Consider the following 18843-nt stretch of genomic DNA (forward strand, 5'->3'; position numbering starts at 1 on the left):
AAGGACTCTTCATCAGCGCTGAGGCACCAACTGTCCAGTCAGCATTCTTGCTCCCTTTGTACATCAGTGCACACAGGCTTACTAGAAATAATAGCGATAAGAGCCTGTAAATATTAAAATCTTAACTTGTCATACTTTACTCAGATGGCTTTTATTTTGTATTTAATGTTGACTTCCTGTTCACTGAGAGCAAAGCTGACTGGACTCACATTCCCCTTCTGTAGTCATACTTGGCTGATAAAGCTGATTCTGATTCTGAACTCTCCTAAAACAGTCAAACCAGCACTCTGTGGTGTGAACCGTGTAAAAGTGACTGCATCGCTCACATGCTGTCAGGACATTATTAAAGGAATAATCAGGCTGCTTCACGCTCTCTCCTGTCACGTGTAGTCAGGACAGATGCGAGTGGAGTTACAGTTCTATAAAACCAGAACATTATGGTATAAAAACAATGACAGGACGGGCAACAGGGAGGACCCTTTACAGTGAAAATATGAAAATGAAAATATTATGGGATTTTTATGGATCAATAGATTATAAGGAGAAAATTCAGGATCTCTGAATTCTGACTGGTTTATTCTCCCAGATCAACATCTGCTCTAGTACACATCATATCATGAGACTGGTGGAATAGAAGTAGAAAGATTAGAAAGTCCTGGTCGAAACCAGACTCAAAAAAGAGAAAAAACTCTTGTTATTCCTTTTTTTTTTTTTTTTTTTTTGTGGTCTTTGACCAAATATGAAAAAAATAAATAAATAAAAAGCCGTTTTTCCATTTTTAGTTAACAACGAAAAACAGCATGATGAGAGTTTCCCCCGATTTTTGATCTGGGAAATGAATCTGCCATAAAATACGCTGACCATGGAAGGATTTTTCTCTGGCTCTGCACAAAACCAAAAAACTGCAGCATGAAATATCCAAGGACAAACTGGTGAGTTCTCCCTCAAGTTTGATTTAGAATCCCTTTTTGAAGAGTCATTTTTGGGCTTTTATGCCTTTACTGATGGTGGAGAACAGTGGATAGAATCAGAAGCAGGGATGAGAGAGACATGCGGGAAAGTGCAACAGGGCTGATCCAAACCTGGGCTGACCACGGCGCGCCTTAAAGGTCACATATTTGACCACTTTAAGACAAGTTCATATCGGTCTCAGAGGTCCCCAAAACCTCCCTGTGAAGTTTGTTGCTGTAAAAGCACTCCAGTATTTGATGTTTGCATGTCTCTGAACTCCTCTGTTTCAGCCCTGCTCAGAAGGAGCTGTTTCTGTGTCTGTGGCTTTAAATGTTAATGAGCAGTCTGACTCCGCCCCTGACTCCGCCCCTCTCAGGTAAAATATATGTGGCTCTCCTGATTCTCCAGCTGAGAGGAGGATCAGGAGAGGAGGGCAGAACTTTCTTCTTAGGGCCAATCGAACTTGGGGGCGGGGCTAACTCCCCACATGACATCATGAGGGGAAAATCTGAGAACGGCTTGTTTCTGAAAGGTGGAGAAAGAGAGGAGGAGAGGGAATGGGTTTTTCTGATTCTTGGAGGATTGTGGACAGGCCAGGAAACATATTTGTGTTAGAAACATCTGAAAAAGAGTATTTTTCATCATATGTGACCTTTAAACCACCAGGCCACCTGCGCCCCATTAAAATCCCTTCTAGTTCTTTTGTTTTAAGGCTCTAAGATTGTATTTATCTGAATTATTTTGGGGTTTATTAGATTTGAAGTGGAGGACATTAAGGGGCTGTAAGGAGGTCCTCAGATAATAATGAATATAAAAATATTGCTCTCTGTCTGTGATAGCTGAGATTACTCTCTGATGGAGCTCTGTGGGATAATATTAGATAATAGAGTTTTAGAAACACCACATCTGCCCTGTTCTGCGGTGCTCCAAACTAAATATTGAGTTCTTATTTTGGTGTCCTCGCTCTGGCTGAACTTAATCCCTCTAACCAGACTCCGCTGTATGATTGGACGATGAAACCGTCCAGCGTTCATGTTTCAGGGCATATTTTATGTGACGGGGGCAGAGCGAAGGTCCAGAGGCTGACGCCGTCCACCGTCATCGTTGTGTCACCACAGGAAGGATCCTGGGGCCATCCTTCATGGCGTCCTCGTCGTCTCTCTCCCGGCTGACAGGAGGTGAAGCTGCTCGCTCCCTGCTGCTGACACGTTTCAGACCCGAGCCTCTCTGACTTATTTTTTCGCTCTGGCTTTTTGCCCGCTCTCTTTCTGAGTCCAACACAACTTGAACCCGTCAACCCGTCTGCACGTCTCATGTTTTATTCATATGTGACTCACAGCGAGCGAGAAACAGTCAGCTCAACCCTGAGAAGTTCACTCACAGTGCAGGGTTTTTATTTCTGTAGCGTCTGTCTCAGCCGGGTGGCTTTTTGACGTCTGCTCCTCAGATCACCACAGACGGAGTCCCAGTTACGAACCACATTAAAATCATTGTTTTTGGTCGTTATAGGCGGGGAGCGCTCATGGCGAGGAGGTCCAGGGGAACGAAAAAACCCCCCGACAGATTAAACTTTATTAAAGCCGTCAGTCATGGAGGAGGAGGAGAGTTGGTTTATGATGAAGAAAAGACATCTCTTTATCACTGATGAAATATCAAACATGTAGAGTCTGCAGGATCAACACCAGCACAGAGGATAGTTTAGCGGTATGGCGTCGCTGTGAGGAAGCATGGAGGTGATACGGAGTAAAACAACCCCGTCTCTTATGTTAAACAGTGGAGCAGTTACCCTTCAGCTCCAGTTAAACTGAACTTAAATCGTGTGATCCTGTTGGTCATTCTGCTGATTCCTGCAGAGATCTGACGTTAATGTTGAGTATTGAATTTGAAAGAAGACATAAAGCTCATTATTGATGCACATCGTGGAGCAAAGTTCCCCTCCATCTCTTAAAACGAACGTTAAAATTCCCCAAACGCACGAAAACAAACACATTTAGACACGCTTCTACAAACACTAACCATGGAGAGAAGACTGCAGCCTGAATCATAACCACTGAGGCGGTTTAGGTCCAGAACTGTCCCGATTTATCTGGTAATGATCTGATAAACATCCATGGATGTTAGTGCAGACACAGGCAGGTCTACTGTCAGGTAAAGGTTGGTTTCAGGTTTAGAGGGGGAGAGGGACCTGGATTCATCGGAGGACCTCCACTTCACACCGAGCGCCGCCATATCTCGTCCTCTAATACAGGAAGTCACTTGAACTGAACCTGGTCTTTGTTGTTTTCCTCGTGTATCGCCGTATTAACAGACGCAGGTTCATCACGTTAGGAAATACAAGTAGACGAAAAATATGTGACCTTTCAGACCAACAAGCACAGAGATTACTTAACATTAATTCTACTAAATCGATTTATGATCCAAATTCAACAATCACTTTGCACAGACATGTGACAGGAGTTTGGCTGGCTGGACGCTGAATTCGCCGTCATGTTGCCAGAGGAAAGTCGCTACGTCATTCAATACAGTAGACAGGGACTGTGAACGTTTCAGAATAAAAAGCTCAAACGATGAGATTACGTGGATTTTAGTGAATCACTTAAAAAATGATCAGTATAAAAATAATAACTGATCGTAAAATAAAAGTATATATAAATTAGTCATAAATCATTTTTCATGCAGACGGCCCATTATGGCGGAAGTGGTCCGGTACAATAAACGCTGAACCAGAAGTACTTAGTACACGCATGAAAAGGTCTTGTTGTGCAAGTTATCAGAATAAATAGGTCAAACAATCAGATTAATAAATAAATATGAAAATATAAAAAATATCTACACATATATGAAACTGTATTATGTATGAAATTGTCTTATTTTAAATCATGGAGTACATCTTTTCATTTCTTTTCTACTCAATGTAAATGACTTAAAAACATCAGAGATATTAACTCTAATGTGATCTCCACCTCCTTCTACATCTTGTTCTCTGCTCAAACATCGTTGTGAATTCCCACCAAATGCATGCTGGGAAATAATCTCAAAACAAGTCATATTCCAGTCTTATATAGTGACCAACAATCTTTACAGAATCCAGTCTGAGACTAAAAACTAAACGCTGTCTGACAGAAAGCCTTTAGACGTGAGAGGGTCTCAGACGTCAGTTTGGAGCAGAGTTACTCAACCAAAGTGGCAAAAACGGCTTGAAGTAGCAATAAAAATAAGTTAAAGGTGGCAAAGTGGTCCAAAAGTGACAAAGACATGGCAATAACATTTCAGAAAAGTGACTAAAACGGGCAAAAAAGCAGTCAAGAGAAGGGCAAAAAAGCAAAAACAAGTGTATTAAATGGCCAAAGGTAGGCTAAAAATGGTTTTAAAAAAATGGTTAAAAGTGGCAAAAATGGTCTTAAAGTGGCAGAAAAGGGCAAAATGAGAGAAAAGTGACTACAATGGACAAGAAGCAGTCAAGAGTGACAAAAAGGGCAAAAAAGCAGAAACAGGTAGTATTTAATGGCAAAAGGCAGCTTAAATGGGCAAAAAATAATGAAAAAGGGCAAAAATATGATAAAAGTCGTTAAAATTCGTTGCAAAAAGGGCGACAAAAGAGGAAACAAGTGTTATTAATGGCAAAAGGTAGCTTTAAAGGGTGAAAAGTGGTGAGAAAATTTTGAACAGTGGCAAAAATGGGCAACAAAGTAGGAAGAAATGTTGTTTAGTGGCAGAAGTAGCTTAATTGGGTGAAAAAAGGGCAAAATGGGATAAATGGGACAATTAAGTTTGGCAATTAAAGCCTTCAAGTCTGGGAAAGAAAGTGATCAATGTGATTAATTTCTGAGGCCAAAGTTTCCTTTTCTAAGGTTTTCTGGGGGAATAATGTTTCGAGTATCACCAGTATCACTGGTTCAGACTCTCTGAGAGTTTCAGTAAAGTCCTCTGGTGTTAGGCCGGTATCAGACCACCTTGATGAAGTTAGAGGAGGTATTTCACTAGTTTATTCATGGACAGCTGTCAATAGATCTAAAATGATTAGATTTATACAGAGAGGGGAAAACACGTCAGCACATTAGTCTATTGTAGACTGAGATGTGCACAACTTTACATTTTCTTTAATTACCTTTAGAAATGAAAATTCACTGAACATCTGCCGCCATGCAGCACCTTCACAGATGTCTGCAGAGGTCATAGGTCATAGTCCCTGTGTGAATAGTACATTAGCCTGTCAAATCTAACCTAGCATAGTCAGCTAACACGGTGCCACGTTGTTTCTGCTCCATGCAGATCCTGCTAAAAGACTCTGAGCTGTTTTAGAGTAAACACCCAGAGGAGCCTTTATAAAGACTTTACCTCCACATTTACCATGTGGGTTCATAACCATGCTGAGGAATTAGAGCACATCCCTAGCACAGGATCCTAGCAGCTGTAGCAGAACATTACAGATCGGACCTTCTCCTCCTGATCTCACTGAGTATGAGAGGGCGGTGGGCGGCGGTGGGCGTGGCCTCAGCAGCTTTGTCTTCTTTTTACTGCTCCCACAGCTGCTGTTCTGAAGAAGCCACGCCCCCAATTAATACAACCCAATTAGAACAAGCCAAACAGCAGGATTTAATCTAATGTATATTCCTCATTTTTACACTGACCTCCTCTCAGACTTCTTATTGATCAGTTTGTCATTAAGGATCAGATCAGATGGAATCATCATCAATTAGTTAATTAAAACAATCATTTATTAATTCAATTAAGCCTGATTTCCATTTTCAGAGGAGAGTTCTGGTGTAAAAGTGGCCTAATGTGGCTTATATGAACCATCATTCCAACATAACCCATAAAGAGAGGACTAAAACAGTTGGTCATGGCTCACCAGTGATACCAGGATGGAGTCAAAGATTCTCCTCACATGTGCACCACGTCTGCATGAAACCATATAAATAAATAAAGTCCAGTGTTTCCAGCTTCACCAGTAAAATCAAAACTGTTTGACTCAAGAAAAGAGAAGTGAACTTTTGATCCCGAACATGCCAAAGTTTGGAGAATCAGAAAAGAGAGGATGGTCTTCTTACATGAGTCTGAGGGATTGTTTAAAGCAGGGATTCCCTTCATCCAGTCAGTAAACACAAATCCACATCCACTACTTTCCTCACAAAGACAGCAGTATGGAGTATGATCTTTGTCTAGAGCAGTGGTTCTCAAGCTTGGGCTCGGGCCCCCCTTGAGGGGCCTGGGGCACTGAGAGGGGGTCTCCAGATTCCCTAAAAAAACTAAGAATATTTTTCAAATTCCACTGTTGCCACTTTACCCCAGTTTTGCCAAATTTTAACCAGTTTTCATCATTTTTTCCACATATTTTAACACTTATTTTTGCCATTTTTAACTCTTTCCACCACTTTTTTTCTGCCTGTTTTTGCCTCTTCTAAACCAGTTCCTGCCACTAAAGCTTGATATTGCCTCTGTTGACCCATTATTGCCAGAGTTTGCTCCATTTTACCATTTTTTACGCCTAATTTTTCCCATTTTAACCACATTTTACTATCTAGTATGCCCATTTTTGCCAGTTTGACTAATTTCTGACAATATCTACCTATTTTGCCTTTCTCTGTTAGCACTATTTTGCCAGTTTATATCAACTTTTCTTATCATTTCACCAGATTTCCACCAATTTTTGCCAATTTAAAGCTTTTTCAGACACTTTTTAATTCCCTTTTACTGCTATTTATGCCCAGTTTAGCCACTGTAACCCACTTTTACCTTTTCCAACCATTTTTTTGCCATTCTTATGTAATTTTTGCCACTTCTAACCCATTTCTGCTTCTTTTAAGATGCTATTTCACCATCTTTTCCACCATTTTTTCCATTTTTAACCAATTTTAATTCTTTTTTTTTTTTTTTACAAAATAGATCTAAATTTCTAAGAAGGCTATATATAAGACAAATGATTTAAAAGAGACATTTTTCATTGATAACAGTGTTTTTTTTTGTTTTGTTTTTTTTTGGTTAAATATAAAATATGGAAATCACAGTTTAACTTTACAGTAGACCATGGTTTTGCTGACCTGCATGGACCCCCTGTTTGGCTGGGCCCCAGAAAGCTCTCCCATCTATCCCCCTTTATGGACGGCCTTGTCTCCACATGACTATTCTGAATAATAATAATAATACATTTTATTTATAAGTCCCTTTCTGAACACTCAAGGTCACTTTACAGATAAAAACAAGAAGAGTAAAAACAGTAGATAAAAGCAACACAGTAAAAAATGGGACAAAGTAATTACAAAGAGTAGGCAATCCCGAACAGGTGGGTTTGAGTCGAGATTTGAGGAGAGGGAGAGACTCAATGTTCCTGAAGTCTGGTAGGAGTGAGTTCCAGAGTTGAGAGGGGCAGAGGTCATGATGAGGTGGATGGAGGAGGATCTAAGGGAGTGGGAGGAGGTGGCTATGTGGAGGAGATCAGAGAGAATGCATGGCTGTGTTCAGCCACCTTCAGGTACAGCGGGGGTCCCCGGTCTCTAGCACCTTTATTTTGGGGTCATGATCTGAAAAGGTTTAGAACCTCTGGTGTAGAGGTGTAACACATCCCAGAGCTGTTCATCTTTATGTTGAACCGTCAGTAGTGAGTTTGTTCCAGCGTGTGTTGTTTCAAACTCCCTCTGATAAGTAAAGTCTGTTTTCAGTCATTTGGAGGAATCACGAGGCCCCTCACTCCGCTAAAAGCAATCGTAGCTGATGAAGACAAATATTTTGAAGTATCTCTTTTAAGGATTTAAAGATGAGATGTTTTTGCAGGAGAGAGCAGAAGATCAGAGAATACTCTTTGCTAAAGTTTTAATAGGTTAAAGTCATTTGGCACCACCAAAACTGCCTTATTTTGAAATTGAGATAAAGCTGGTGGACTTCCTGTTGGGATTTGGGCATGACTCCTGTAGGTCTGATGATGACCAACACGCAGACTAAAAATCATCAGCCTAGGCTGAATGGTGTGCTGGGGCTAAACATTTAAAGGGAATTTTTTTTTAAATCAGAGATGGAAATACTCAATTGCCAGAAGGGGGCGGTGTGACACAGTTATGATATTGATGTTTGAATGTATTCAGGATCAATGTGTGATCATTCCTGTGAAGTTTGGTGATGATTGGTATAAGCATTAAAATGTTATAAGGCATTATTGATGTATTTTCACTGCAGTAATTGTACAAAAAGAAGCTTAACTTTGAGCTCCTGTCACGGGCCCACCTTAAGGTGAACACCCACAGTTTGCACAACTTTAGATCTCCAGGTTGTCTAGCATGAGCAAAAAGAATCTGGAGTCAGTCAGATGAAATACCTCGTACTAGTTTGTTAAAACATGAAACTGGTGAATCGACCAAAAAAGCCAAAATTTGACCTTTAGCTGTTCGTAGTGCATTTCCTGTACGTTTTAGAGGATGGCCCCAAGAGACTTTTTTTGTCATCTTATCATGGTACATACACTATATTGCCAAAAATATTGCCTCGCCTGCCTTGACTCACATATGAACTTCAGTGACATCCCATTCTTAATCCATAGGGTTTAATATGACGTGGGTCCACCCTTTGCAGCTAGAACAGCTTCAACTCTTCTGGGAAGGCTTTCCACAAGGTTTAGGAGTGTGTTTATGGGAATTTTTGACCATTCTTCCAGAAGCACATTTGTGAGGTCACACACTGATGTTGGACCAGAAGGCCTGGCTCTCAGTCTCCGCTCTAATTCATCCCAAAGGTGTTCTATGGGGTTGAGGTCAGGACTCTGTGCAGGCCAGTCAAGTTGATCCACACCAAACTCTCTCATCCATGTCTTTATGGACCTTGCTTTGTGCACTGGTGCACAGTCATGTTGGAACAGGAAGGGGCCATCCCCAAACTGTTCCCATAAAGTTGGGAGCATGGAATTGTCCAGAATCTCTTGGTATGCTGAAGCATTCAGAGTTCCTTTGACTGGAACTAAGGGGCCAAGCCCAGCTCCTGAAAAACAAGCCCACACCATAATCCCCCCTCCACCAAACTTTACACTTGGCACAATGCAGTCAGACAAGTACTGCTCTCCTGGCAACCACCAAACCCAGACTGGTCCATCAGATTGCCAGATGGAGACGAGCGTTTGGTCACTCCAGAGAAGGCGTCTCCACTGCTCTAGAGTCCAGTGGCGGCGTGCTTTACACCACTGCATCCCACGCTTTGCATTGCACTTGGTGATTTATGGCTTGGATGCAGCTGTTACCATGGAAACCCATTCCATGAAGCTCTCTACCACTGTTCTTGAGCTAATCTGAAGGCCACATGAAGTTTGGAGGTCTGTAGCCATTGACTCTGCAGAAGGGTTAGGGATGCCTCAGCATCAGTTTACGTGGCCTACGACTTGGTGGCTGAGTTGCTGTCGTTCCCAATGGCTTCCACCTTGTTATAATACCACTGACAGCTGACTGTGGAATATTTAGGAACAGGAAATTTCTCCACTGGACTTGTTGGATGGGTGGCATCCTATCACAGTACCACGCTGGAATTCACTGAGCTCCTGAGAGTGAGCCATTCTTTCACAGATGTTTGTAGAAACAGTATGCATGCCTAGGTGCTTGGTTTTATACACCTGTGGCCGTGGGAGTGATTGGAACACCTGATTTCAATTATTTGGATAAGTGAGTGAATATTTTTGGCATTATAGTGTATGTGTACGAATTTTTATGCATGAAGCTCTTACCCAGACCCCTATCTTATGGTTAGGGCCACTGATGGATGACTTTGTTGAGTCTTGGTCGTTGGTTGCACTATAAACTGTGTTTTATGTTGCACATCTGGTACTGCAGTCTTACCTGAGCCATCTCCACCCGGCACGTTTCCATTGAGCTGTAACCATGTTCTAATTTTTCTGAGGGATTAAGTTTGGCACATTTTGCCGTGTCAGCTTCTAAAACTTTGCGCATTTTAATCTAACTGTTCCCCAGATTAGCCAACTGATACCTGATACTTAGCGGACAACCAAAATGAGGGGCCAAAACCTCAAAATTCCTGAGTGATCAGGATAAATCTGGATCAGTAGAAGAAGACTGGTAGATGCAGTTCACTGACAGCTCTGCTGCTGTATTTCTCTAACCCACCTGGAAGGACACATCCATCTCGTCCAACATCATGTGACCTTGTGTGAACGCGCTGCTTCGTTTCCACATGAAGAACGTTCCAGACTTCTGATTTGTTCCACCGGTCGGACACAAAGCCTCTTCAGATCTACATGTGATTATGCTAATGTCTGCGGAGCCGTGGCGGGATCAGAGCGAGTTTAGGTGTTTGGATCAGCTGAGCTTGTGTTCAGTCCCAGGATTTCAGAGGCTTATGTGCTAATCGGATTGGCCTGCTGCATGCACACGCATACATGGCGCTGTTTTTTATTCTATAAGCATCAAGGAGAATGGGAGCTGACAGAATCTGACATATATCCTGATAAAAACACAGAAACAAAGGGTTCAAATAATGAAGCAGACGAGAGCTTTAAAGAGGATGAGACGAAGAGAAGAGGGCGACAAAGAGATGCTCTGATTGGACGAGAGGAAATAAAAATGCAAAGACAATATTTGCCCTCCTCATCCTCCTCTCTGTGTGTAAAAACTATGAGACTGTCAAGATGATTGTGGGTGACAGAGAGGATTTTAAAGACTCGTGAAGAGAAGAACAAGTGTAGAAATGATGGGAACCCCAGGTAAACCCTGGTCTAGTGTCTGCAGGACTCTGAGATCTGTTAAAATCCTCCTCCTGTCTTTGGATGGCTCAGATTTAAAATCATCACAATCTTACCTAAATCAAGGATTTTCTTATTCTGTCTCTGCTCTGCTTTTTGTCCACTTTCTGCTTGCTTATTTTTCAGAAATGTGTTCTAATGTTGATCCTATCAGCTGTGAGACGCTGGCTGGGAATGAGACATCTTCTTCTCCCTCGTAATAGTAAATAAGGAAGCATAAATCTGACTATTATACTCAGAAACATCTGAGCTTTTAACGTCAGAGATCATCTGTCTTCATCTGCTCCTCTTCATCCTGTTTGTTTGATTCATCATCATCATCACTACCTGATGCAACAGCTAATCATCCTGATTTTATAAGAATATTATAACCATGATTTTATCAGACTGTGGCGTCGTTTATTCTGAGATACTCTTCCTCTGCAGTCAGCATTCACATCAGGAGTTTGCAGGTTTCTGATGTTGCTATTTACATGGATTAGAAAATGATCATCTGGTGTTGTCATACATGACAAGAAGAGACACGTGTTATTCAAAGTTAAATAACTTTTATACCCTCAATCTCAGCCACAGTTTTCCTCTGAAGCCTCCATGTTGTGCCGTTCTGATGACGCCTCATCAATCTGACAGAATGTTCTCTATTGAACCTGGAACTTGACGGACTAAATATTAAATCCACACCAGTAACTCTGAAGTCGGACGTCTTTTTATCCATTTATAATCCATTTTCTGATCATTCCTGCAGTGAGTCACCTAGCCCACTCCCACATTGTCTGTTTGTATCCCAGAATGCATTGCAACTAGGCTGTGACTACCAAGGCAAGCTGTTCCGTCGTCACATCATGCAGAGCATGTGCACAGACGTACAGTCATGGACGAAAGTATTGGCACCCCTGGAATTTTTCCAGAAAATACACCATTTCTCCCAGAAATTGTTGCAATTAAAAATGTTTTTGGTATACACATGTTCATTTCCTGTATGTGCATTGGAACAACACAAAAAAAATCAGAAGAAAAAAGACAAAATTGACACAATTTTACACAAAACTCAAAAAACGGGCCGGAAAAAAGTATTGTCCCTCTCAACTTAATATTTGGTGGCACACCCTTGGGAAAAAATAACTGAAACCAATCTCTTCCTATAACCATCAACAAGCTTCTTACACCTCTCAACTGGAATTTTGGACCACTCTTTTTTCGCAAACTGCTCCAGGTCTCTCAGATTTGAAGGGTGCTTCTTGCAACAGCAGTTTTGAGATCTCTCCATAGGTGTTCAATGGGATTTAAATCCAGACTCATTGTTGGCCACTTCAGAACTCTCCAGCTTTGTCTCCAACCATTTCTTGGTGCTTTTTCAGGTATGTTTGGGGTCATTGTCCCGCTGGAACACCCATGACCTCTGACCCAGACCCAGCTTACTGACACTAGGCCCTACATTGCGGCCCAAAATCTCTTGATAGTCTCCAGATTTCATGATTCCTTGCACACAGTCAAGGCACCCAGTGCCAGAGGCAGCAAAACAACCCCAAAACATCCATGAACCTCCACCATGTTTGACCGTAGGTACTGTGTTCTTTTCTTTGTAGGCCTCATTCTGTTTTCTGTAAACAGTAGAATGACGTGCTTTTCCAAAAAGCTCTACCTTAGTCTCATCTGTCCACAAAATGTTCTCCCAGAAGGATTGAGGCTTACTCGGATACATTTCTGCAAACTCCAGTCTGGCTTTTTTATGTCTCTCTGTCAGCAGTGGGGTTCTCCTGGGTCTCCTGCCATAGCGCTTCATCTCATTCAGATGACCACGTATGGTCCCAGCTGACACTTTTGCACCCTGAGTCTGCAGGACAGCCTGAATTTGTGTGGAAGTTGACTGAGGATGTTTATCCACCATTCCAACTATCCTGCGTTGCATTTTTTTGTCAGTTTTTCTCTTCCGTCCACGTCCAGGGAGATTAGCCACAGCTCCATGGTTATGAATTTCTTGATTATTTTACACACAGAGGACAAAGGAATATCAAGATCTCTGGAGATGGTCTTTAACCTTGAGATTGTTCATATTCTTCCATTATTTTGCTTCTAAAGTCCTCAGACAATTCTGGGCTCTTCTTTCTCTTCTCCATGCTTGGTGTGACACACACAGGCAGGGGCGTAGAATTGGGTAGGGATGCTAGAGATACATCCCTATCAATATTATGCCACTACCGCATGGTCCCTTCAGTGCAGGTTATTGACATAAACACACAAACGGTTGGATGGCACGGCCCACGGAGTCACCAAAACCCTCCCCACTCTAATTCATGGTGCCGGAACCGCTGCAAGGAAAACACAACATAAACACCACACAAACAATCCCTTATCCACATAAAACCCTCACAATACACCCAACAAAACCACCAACACAAAACACAAGCATTTTAACGCAAAATCACTCTTTACGTTGTCTTGCCAGGGATGAGCTGGCAGTTTAAAACATCGCAAGTAACAATAGTAAGAGTGGAAACGCACAGCAATGTTCATAAAACGTGAGACCTACATGTAGCATACACCTGTCCTCTGAATTTTCCATCTACTGGCTTTATATTACTTATAAGTGGTGGAATTTCTCCTGTAACTGTAGCTGCTCTTCTCTTTGCTGCTCTTAAAGCTGTCTGATGTTTTTAGGGGCAGTTTTCTGGCTGCATGTGGTTGATCTGAGTTTTGGTGCAGTACTTGCAGCGTTAGTCTCTCTCTCTCTGTCTGTCTTTGTCCTAGAGGTGTCATTCATGCACTGGAATGGTTATTGTGCGTACGTTCAGTTGTCATCCTGGCGGTGCCACTGATCATACTCAACCATTTATCAACAAGTATGACATTATATTAGATATAATGTGCAATGATGTCTTATCAGGAGAATACAGAGTAGTGAGGCAGTTGAAGCGATGAAAGGTGGAGAGACTGAGGAAGCTCAGGTGAGGTCTTAAACTGATTAGTGAAATATGTATTAGCCCATTAATACTTTTTAAACATAAACAATTTTATCATGAGAAGAACTGTCACAGAGACAGGAGAGGCAGATGGAGCTTCAGTGTGTGAGGTAAGGTTTAAAAATCACATTATTGATTATAATAGATTCAGAAAGGAGAACAGGTGAGGACTGATGTCTAGTTGATTTTTTAAAGATTTTCAATAATTATTTCATTATTTCCACAGTAATATAAGGTTTGGGTTAGGTTATGATGAGGTTATCAGCTGCACTAGAACACCCCACTAGTGTTCTGCACATTTCTATGGTGAAATGCTCCTCCGCAGTGACACATGAGTGGATTTTGTCCTGTTTAGTTTTAAAGTGAGTCACCTTTGTGCTCAGGAGCTGAACCATGGCAGCCCATAATCATTATGCTTTGATTAAAGACTGAAGCCATTTTGTTCAAGAGGAAGAGGGAGAAGTTTGCCCACATCTTAAGATCATAAAACATATATATACAGATTTTATACATGCATTTATAGAGGTGTGCACAGCACTGTTTTTCCAAGAAACATTTGAAAAAAGAAGAAAGAGTAAAAGATCACAATGCATTTGGTGAATGTTTTGTGGTGTAGTTAGTTTATGACATATTTCTGCTCAAACTATTTACGGATCGGTCAGGTTTCCAATATTACGCCCTTGCACACAGACACACAACACAAAGGTTGAGTCAACTTTTAGACATTCTTACTGGCTTCAGCTGTGATTTCTAGATTGTCAGCACCTGTTACTGCCACAGGTGAGTTTAAATGAGCATCACATGCTGGAAATAAAATGATTTACCCACAGTTTTAAAAGGGGGACAATCATTTTGTCCGGCCCATTTTTTGAGTTTTGTGTAAAATTGTGTCAATTTTGTCTTTTTTCTTCAGATTTTTTGTGTTGTTCCAATGAACATAAATGAAATAAACAAGTGTATACCAAAAACATTTGTAATTGCAACAATTTCTGGGAGAAATGGTGTATTTTCTGGAAAAATTCCAGGGGTGCCAATACTTTTGTCCACGACAGTAGAGACTGAAGAAGAGAGTCTGAATGGGTCATAATGGCGAGAAAGAGACACAGAGAGGCCGTGACGTGTCCCTCAGAGTCTCTGCAGACAGGAACAGTTTTATGCAACGACGAAAATTCAGAAAAGTCAAAAGACTTTCATTGTAAATATGTGTACTGAAGACTTTTGTCACAAAATGATTATTTTTTAATTCTTTGGTCCCAATATGATGGTTGAATAATTTAAAAAAAACATAGTCAATAGTGTTTACTGTTTTTAATACACAGAAATGTTTGGGTTTTAAAGGTCACATATTATTAAAAAAATACACTTTTTCAGGATTTTCTAACAAAATATGTGCCCCTGGCCTGTCCACAATACCTAAAGAATCAGAAACACCCCCCCTCAGAAAATGTGTGCTGAAACAAGCCGTTCTCAGATTTCCCCTCATGATGTCATGTGGGGAGTTGGCCACACCCCCAGGTTTGGTTGGCACTTCTCGCTTAGAAGAAAGTTCTGCCCTCCTCTCTGGAGGATCAGGAGAGCCACATCCATTTCCTGAGGGGGGGGCGGAGTCAGACAGCTCAGTGACATTTAAAGCCACAGACACAGGAACAGCTCGTTCTGAGCAGGGCTGAAACAGAGGGGTTTTAGACATTCAAAAATCCAATACTAGAGTATTTTTTTCAGCAACAAACTACACAGGAATGTTTCTGGGACCTCTGAGACCGATATAAACATGTCTGACAGGGGTCAAATATGTGACCTTTAATTTTTGGTCTGGTTTTTTCCTTTTGTCCTTATAGTCCCATCACTTTTTTAAAATTGTAGTGACATAACTCCAGCACACAGATCCTTAAAGCCCAGGTTGTCCTGAAATAAAAGACATTTAGAGCTTGACTGAGCACCACAGGGTTGGAGAGACAATGGTTAAAGTAGCCTGGGACTCAGAGGGTTAAAAGATGAACTCTTGTGTGTTTCTTCATTCAGACTACATATTTGTTTTCCTCTTGGGTTCCATCCTGGTTCCACTGTTATTTATAGCATAACATGTATGTGTTCTGTCATTTTAACTTAATTTTAACTCATACACTGTAAAGACAACATATAAAGACTGTAGTGTTGATCATTAAGGTTTTCATGGCATGTGGGTTACACTCAGTGAGTTCATTCATTTTTCCAACAGACCCTCAGATCTGGGTCTGAAAGCTCAGTTTGATATGATGTAACACTGCCACCCTGTGGTGACTACAGGGAACTGCAGCAATGTTTGACTGAGGATGGTGATGATGACACCTTCTTCACATGGTTTTAAAAACATGTCTCCTCCGTGGTTCTCTCCTTCATTAAACCGTGTCTCAGCGTGGATCTCTGATTGGTCAGGACTAGAAGATGCAGATTTGAACGCTACAGAGGGAAACTCATGCTCCTGTCTCTTCTCTGTGTTAGGTCGGGGTCAGTGTTGTTGCACAGTGTACAGTGATGGTATTTCTCTGTGTCGTAGGTCTCCTGGGCATGGTGGCCCACATGATGTTCACCACAGCCTTCCAGCTGACGGTCAGCCTGGGTCCAGAGGACTGGAAGCCTCAGAGCTGGGACTACAGCTGGTCCTACATGTGAGTAATTCATGCTTTATTCATGCATCTTTAGTTCAACCAGGGAGTTCATGTCTGTTACTGACATGTTTTTTTATCCTCATCAGCTGATGAGCTGAAATGATTGTTAATGCTAAAGCTCCAAATGTTTGCTTTTGTGTCCCCCAGTTTGGCGTGGAGCTCCTTCACGGCCTGCATGGCGTCCTCGGTCACCACCATCAACCGCTACACCAAAACCATCCTGGAGTTCAAGCACAAGCGCAGGAACATCGAGAAGAACCTGAAGATCAAACAGAAGCTCCTGGAGCTGGACTCACCTGAGCAGGTGTGGGACATGTACATCAGCTCTGTGCCGAGCACCGCCGAGGAGCTGCTGGACCTGTCCACCAACGGACGCAAACTCTCCAACACCTCCATCTTCTTAGACCTGAACGACCTGCCGGACCCGCAGGGGGAGGAGTACTGCTAGAGGAACAGCCAGGTTAAACATGGCTGACCTGCAGGGGGAGGAGCACTGCTGGAAGAAACAGCCACGATAAACATGGACCCACAGGGGGAGGAGTGCTGCTAGAGGAACAGCCACGATAAACTTGGACCCACAGGGGGAGGAGTACCGCTAGAGGAACAGCCAGGTTAAACATGGACCCACAGGGGGAGGAGTACTGCTAGAGGAACAGCCAGGTTAAACATGGACCCACAAGAGGGAACAGCAGGAGGACAGGAGGAGGACAGCAGAGGATGGCTCTGGATGGTCAGTTAGCTCTGGTCTTTCCACATCTCTGAGGCTGAACTCACTCCAGTTAGAATGTAGAGATCTAGTTTGTACCTCAAAGAGTTAAAAGACAAAACTGTAAATGCAGCGAGAAAAAGACAAAGGTCACATTTTTACCAAAAGCTCCCAGTGCTCCTGGTTTTGTCCACTGGAGTGTGCATTAAACAGCTTCACCCTGACCTTTCAACCCCCAGATTCGACACCCTTGGTCCGTCTCCAGCACCTCGATGGTTGCCAGATCTGTTTGTGGCACCAGCCTCAGCCAAAACTCCTCTCTCCAGAGCAGATCGATCCAAACTGGTGGAAAAATGTGTAAAGTATGCGGCCATCTTCAAAATACATCACAGTGACAGTAAATCAACACTTAATCAACATTCTGACTCATCCTGTGGAATAACCACAGGTTAGAGGGTCACAGAGCTCCTACAGCACCACTGATGAAGAAGAGTGAACTATTTAGGGAGAAAACCAGAGAATTTAACATTTAACCACATATCCTTTATTAAACACGTAAACATTTTTACTCATACTGTAGCCATATAAAGTGATCATAAATAAATATTAAAGGGGCTCTGTGCAAGATTTAGAAAAATATCAGTGTAGTAACACCGCCAGCCATTAGGCGAACTACAACAACATCGTGTTGCTCGTCCATGACGGCGCTCCTTGCTCATGATCGAGCTAATACACACGCAGACCAAGGTGATTTACCAGCATCATGTATTCAGAGGAGGTAAGTGAAGTAACACTTTAAAGTTCCACGAACTAAAAATGAAAATGAATAAAGTATATTTGAACCTCTAGTGCAGACATGGCACAAAATTAAATATTGGTTCATACGAGGTGATTAAAAAAGGACAATATTTTCACCACCATTTCTATGAATGAACAACTTCACTACTTAGTGCAGCATTGACCAATTTTATTGTCTTTTTACGTGTGTAATGTGTAAAGTGTATTGAATGGGACGCGTTTTAGAGCAGAAGCAACAGGGCTAACGTTGCTTAGCTCTGATAATGGAGCCTCGACCGCGGGTATCAGATAGATGACATTATGTGTTCAAGATATTTTACAAAGTATCAAAAAATAAACTCAGTAAGTTGAGTCCAGTGCCAGGAAGCAAGAAAAGGATGCAATATTATCCGGGAAACACTAAATGAGCAACGTGACATTCTCATTGTTTGGATAGCATCTTCGTAAGCAAGCTAACGTGACATAGCGTATGGTTTATACAACATAAACACTACATTGTGTTTCATGGTCCAGAGTGATGCTTTACCTTTTCTACAGAAAGACGGCCGTCTCTGGATCGGTATTTATCCCGAGTGCCGAGCGTAGCGCCCTCCATTTCTTAAATGCTCCATCGATCGTCGGTCACACTCTCTTTTAGCGTGATCGGCTTCAGCAGATAAAACTGTCTTCGTTTTTTATGTTTTCGTGGAGTTTGCGTGGGTGTTTGGGCTGAGCTAGCCGGTCACTTACTCGCAGAAGCAGCCTTCTCCATTCAACACGCCGTTGTCAGGTATAAACAGAGCAAGGGGATACACGCATTACGTAGTACCAGACGTCACTTCTGTTGAGAATTTGCAGAAAATTCGTCCCAAATTCTTCACAGAGAAATGACTCCACAGGCTTATATAGGCAAACAAGGACGACATAAAGAGCCTCATTCTTCACACCGGGATAAAGTGGCACCATTAAAGACTGTAAGTGGGAGGTTTTGAAGAAAAAATCTTACATAGAGCCCCTTTAATAAACCTGGAATAATAACAGGGCACCTCCTTTCACACAGATAGGTTATTT

At 42.0% G+C, this 18843-nt stretch overlaps 1 protein-coding gene across 1 annotated transcript in view; it reads left to right on the forward strand.

Moving 5' to 3' along the window:
* LOC121528783 (germ cell-specific gene 1-like protein) overlaps positions 1-16737 on the forward strand; it is a 38917-nt gene extending 22180 nt beyond the window's left edge. The window contains exons 4-5 of the mRNA XM_041816374.1: positions 16178-16289; positions 16437-16737. Of these exons, the coding sequence (XP_041672308.1) occupies positions 16178-16289; positions 16437-16737 (413 nt within the window). The remainder of the gene's footprint in view (positions 1-16177; positions 16290-16436) is intronic.
* Positions 16738-18843: the final 2106 nt, after the last annotated feature.

Source organism: Cheilinus undulatus, linkage group 20 (assembly GCF_018320785.1).
Source record: "Cheilinus undulatus linkage group 20, ASM1832078v1, whole genome shotgun sequence".
NCBI classification, from domain to species: Eukaryota; Metazoa; Chordata; class Actinopteri; order Labriformes; family Labridae; genus Cheilinus; species Cheilinus undulatus.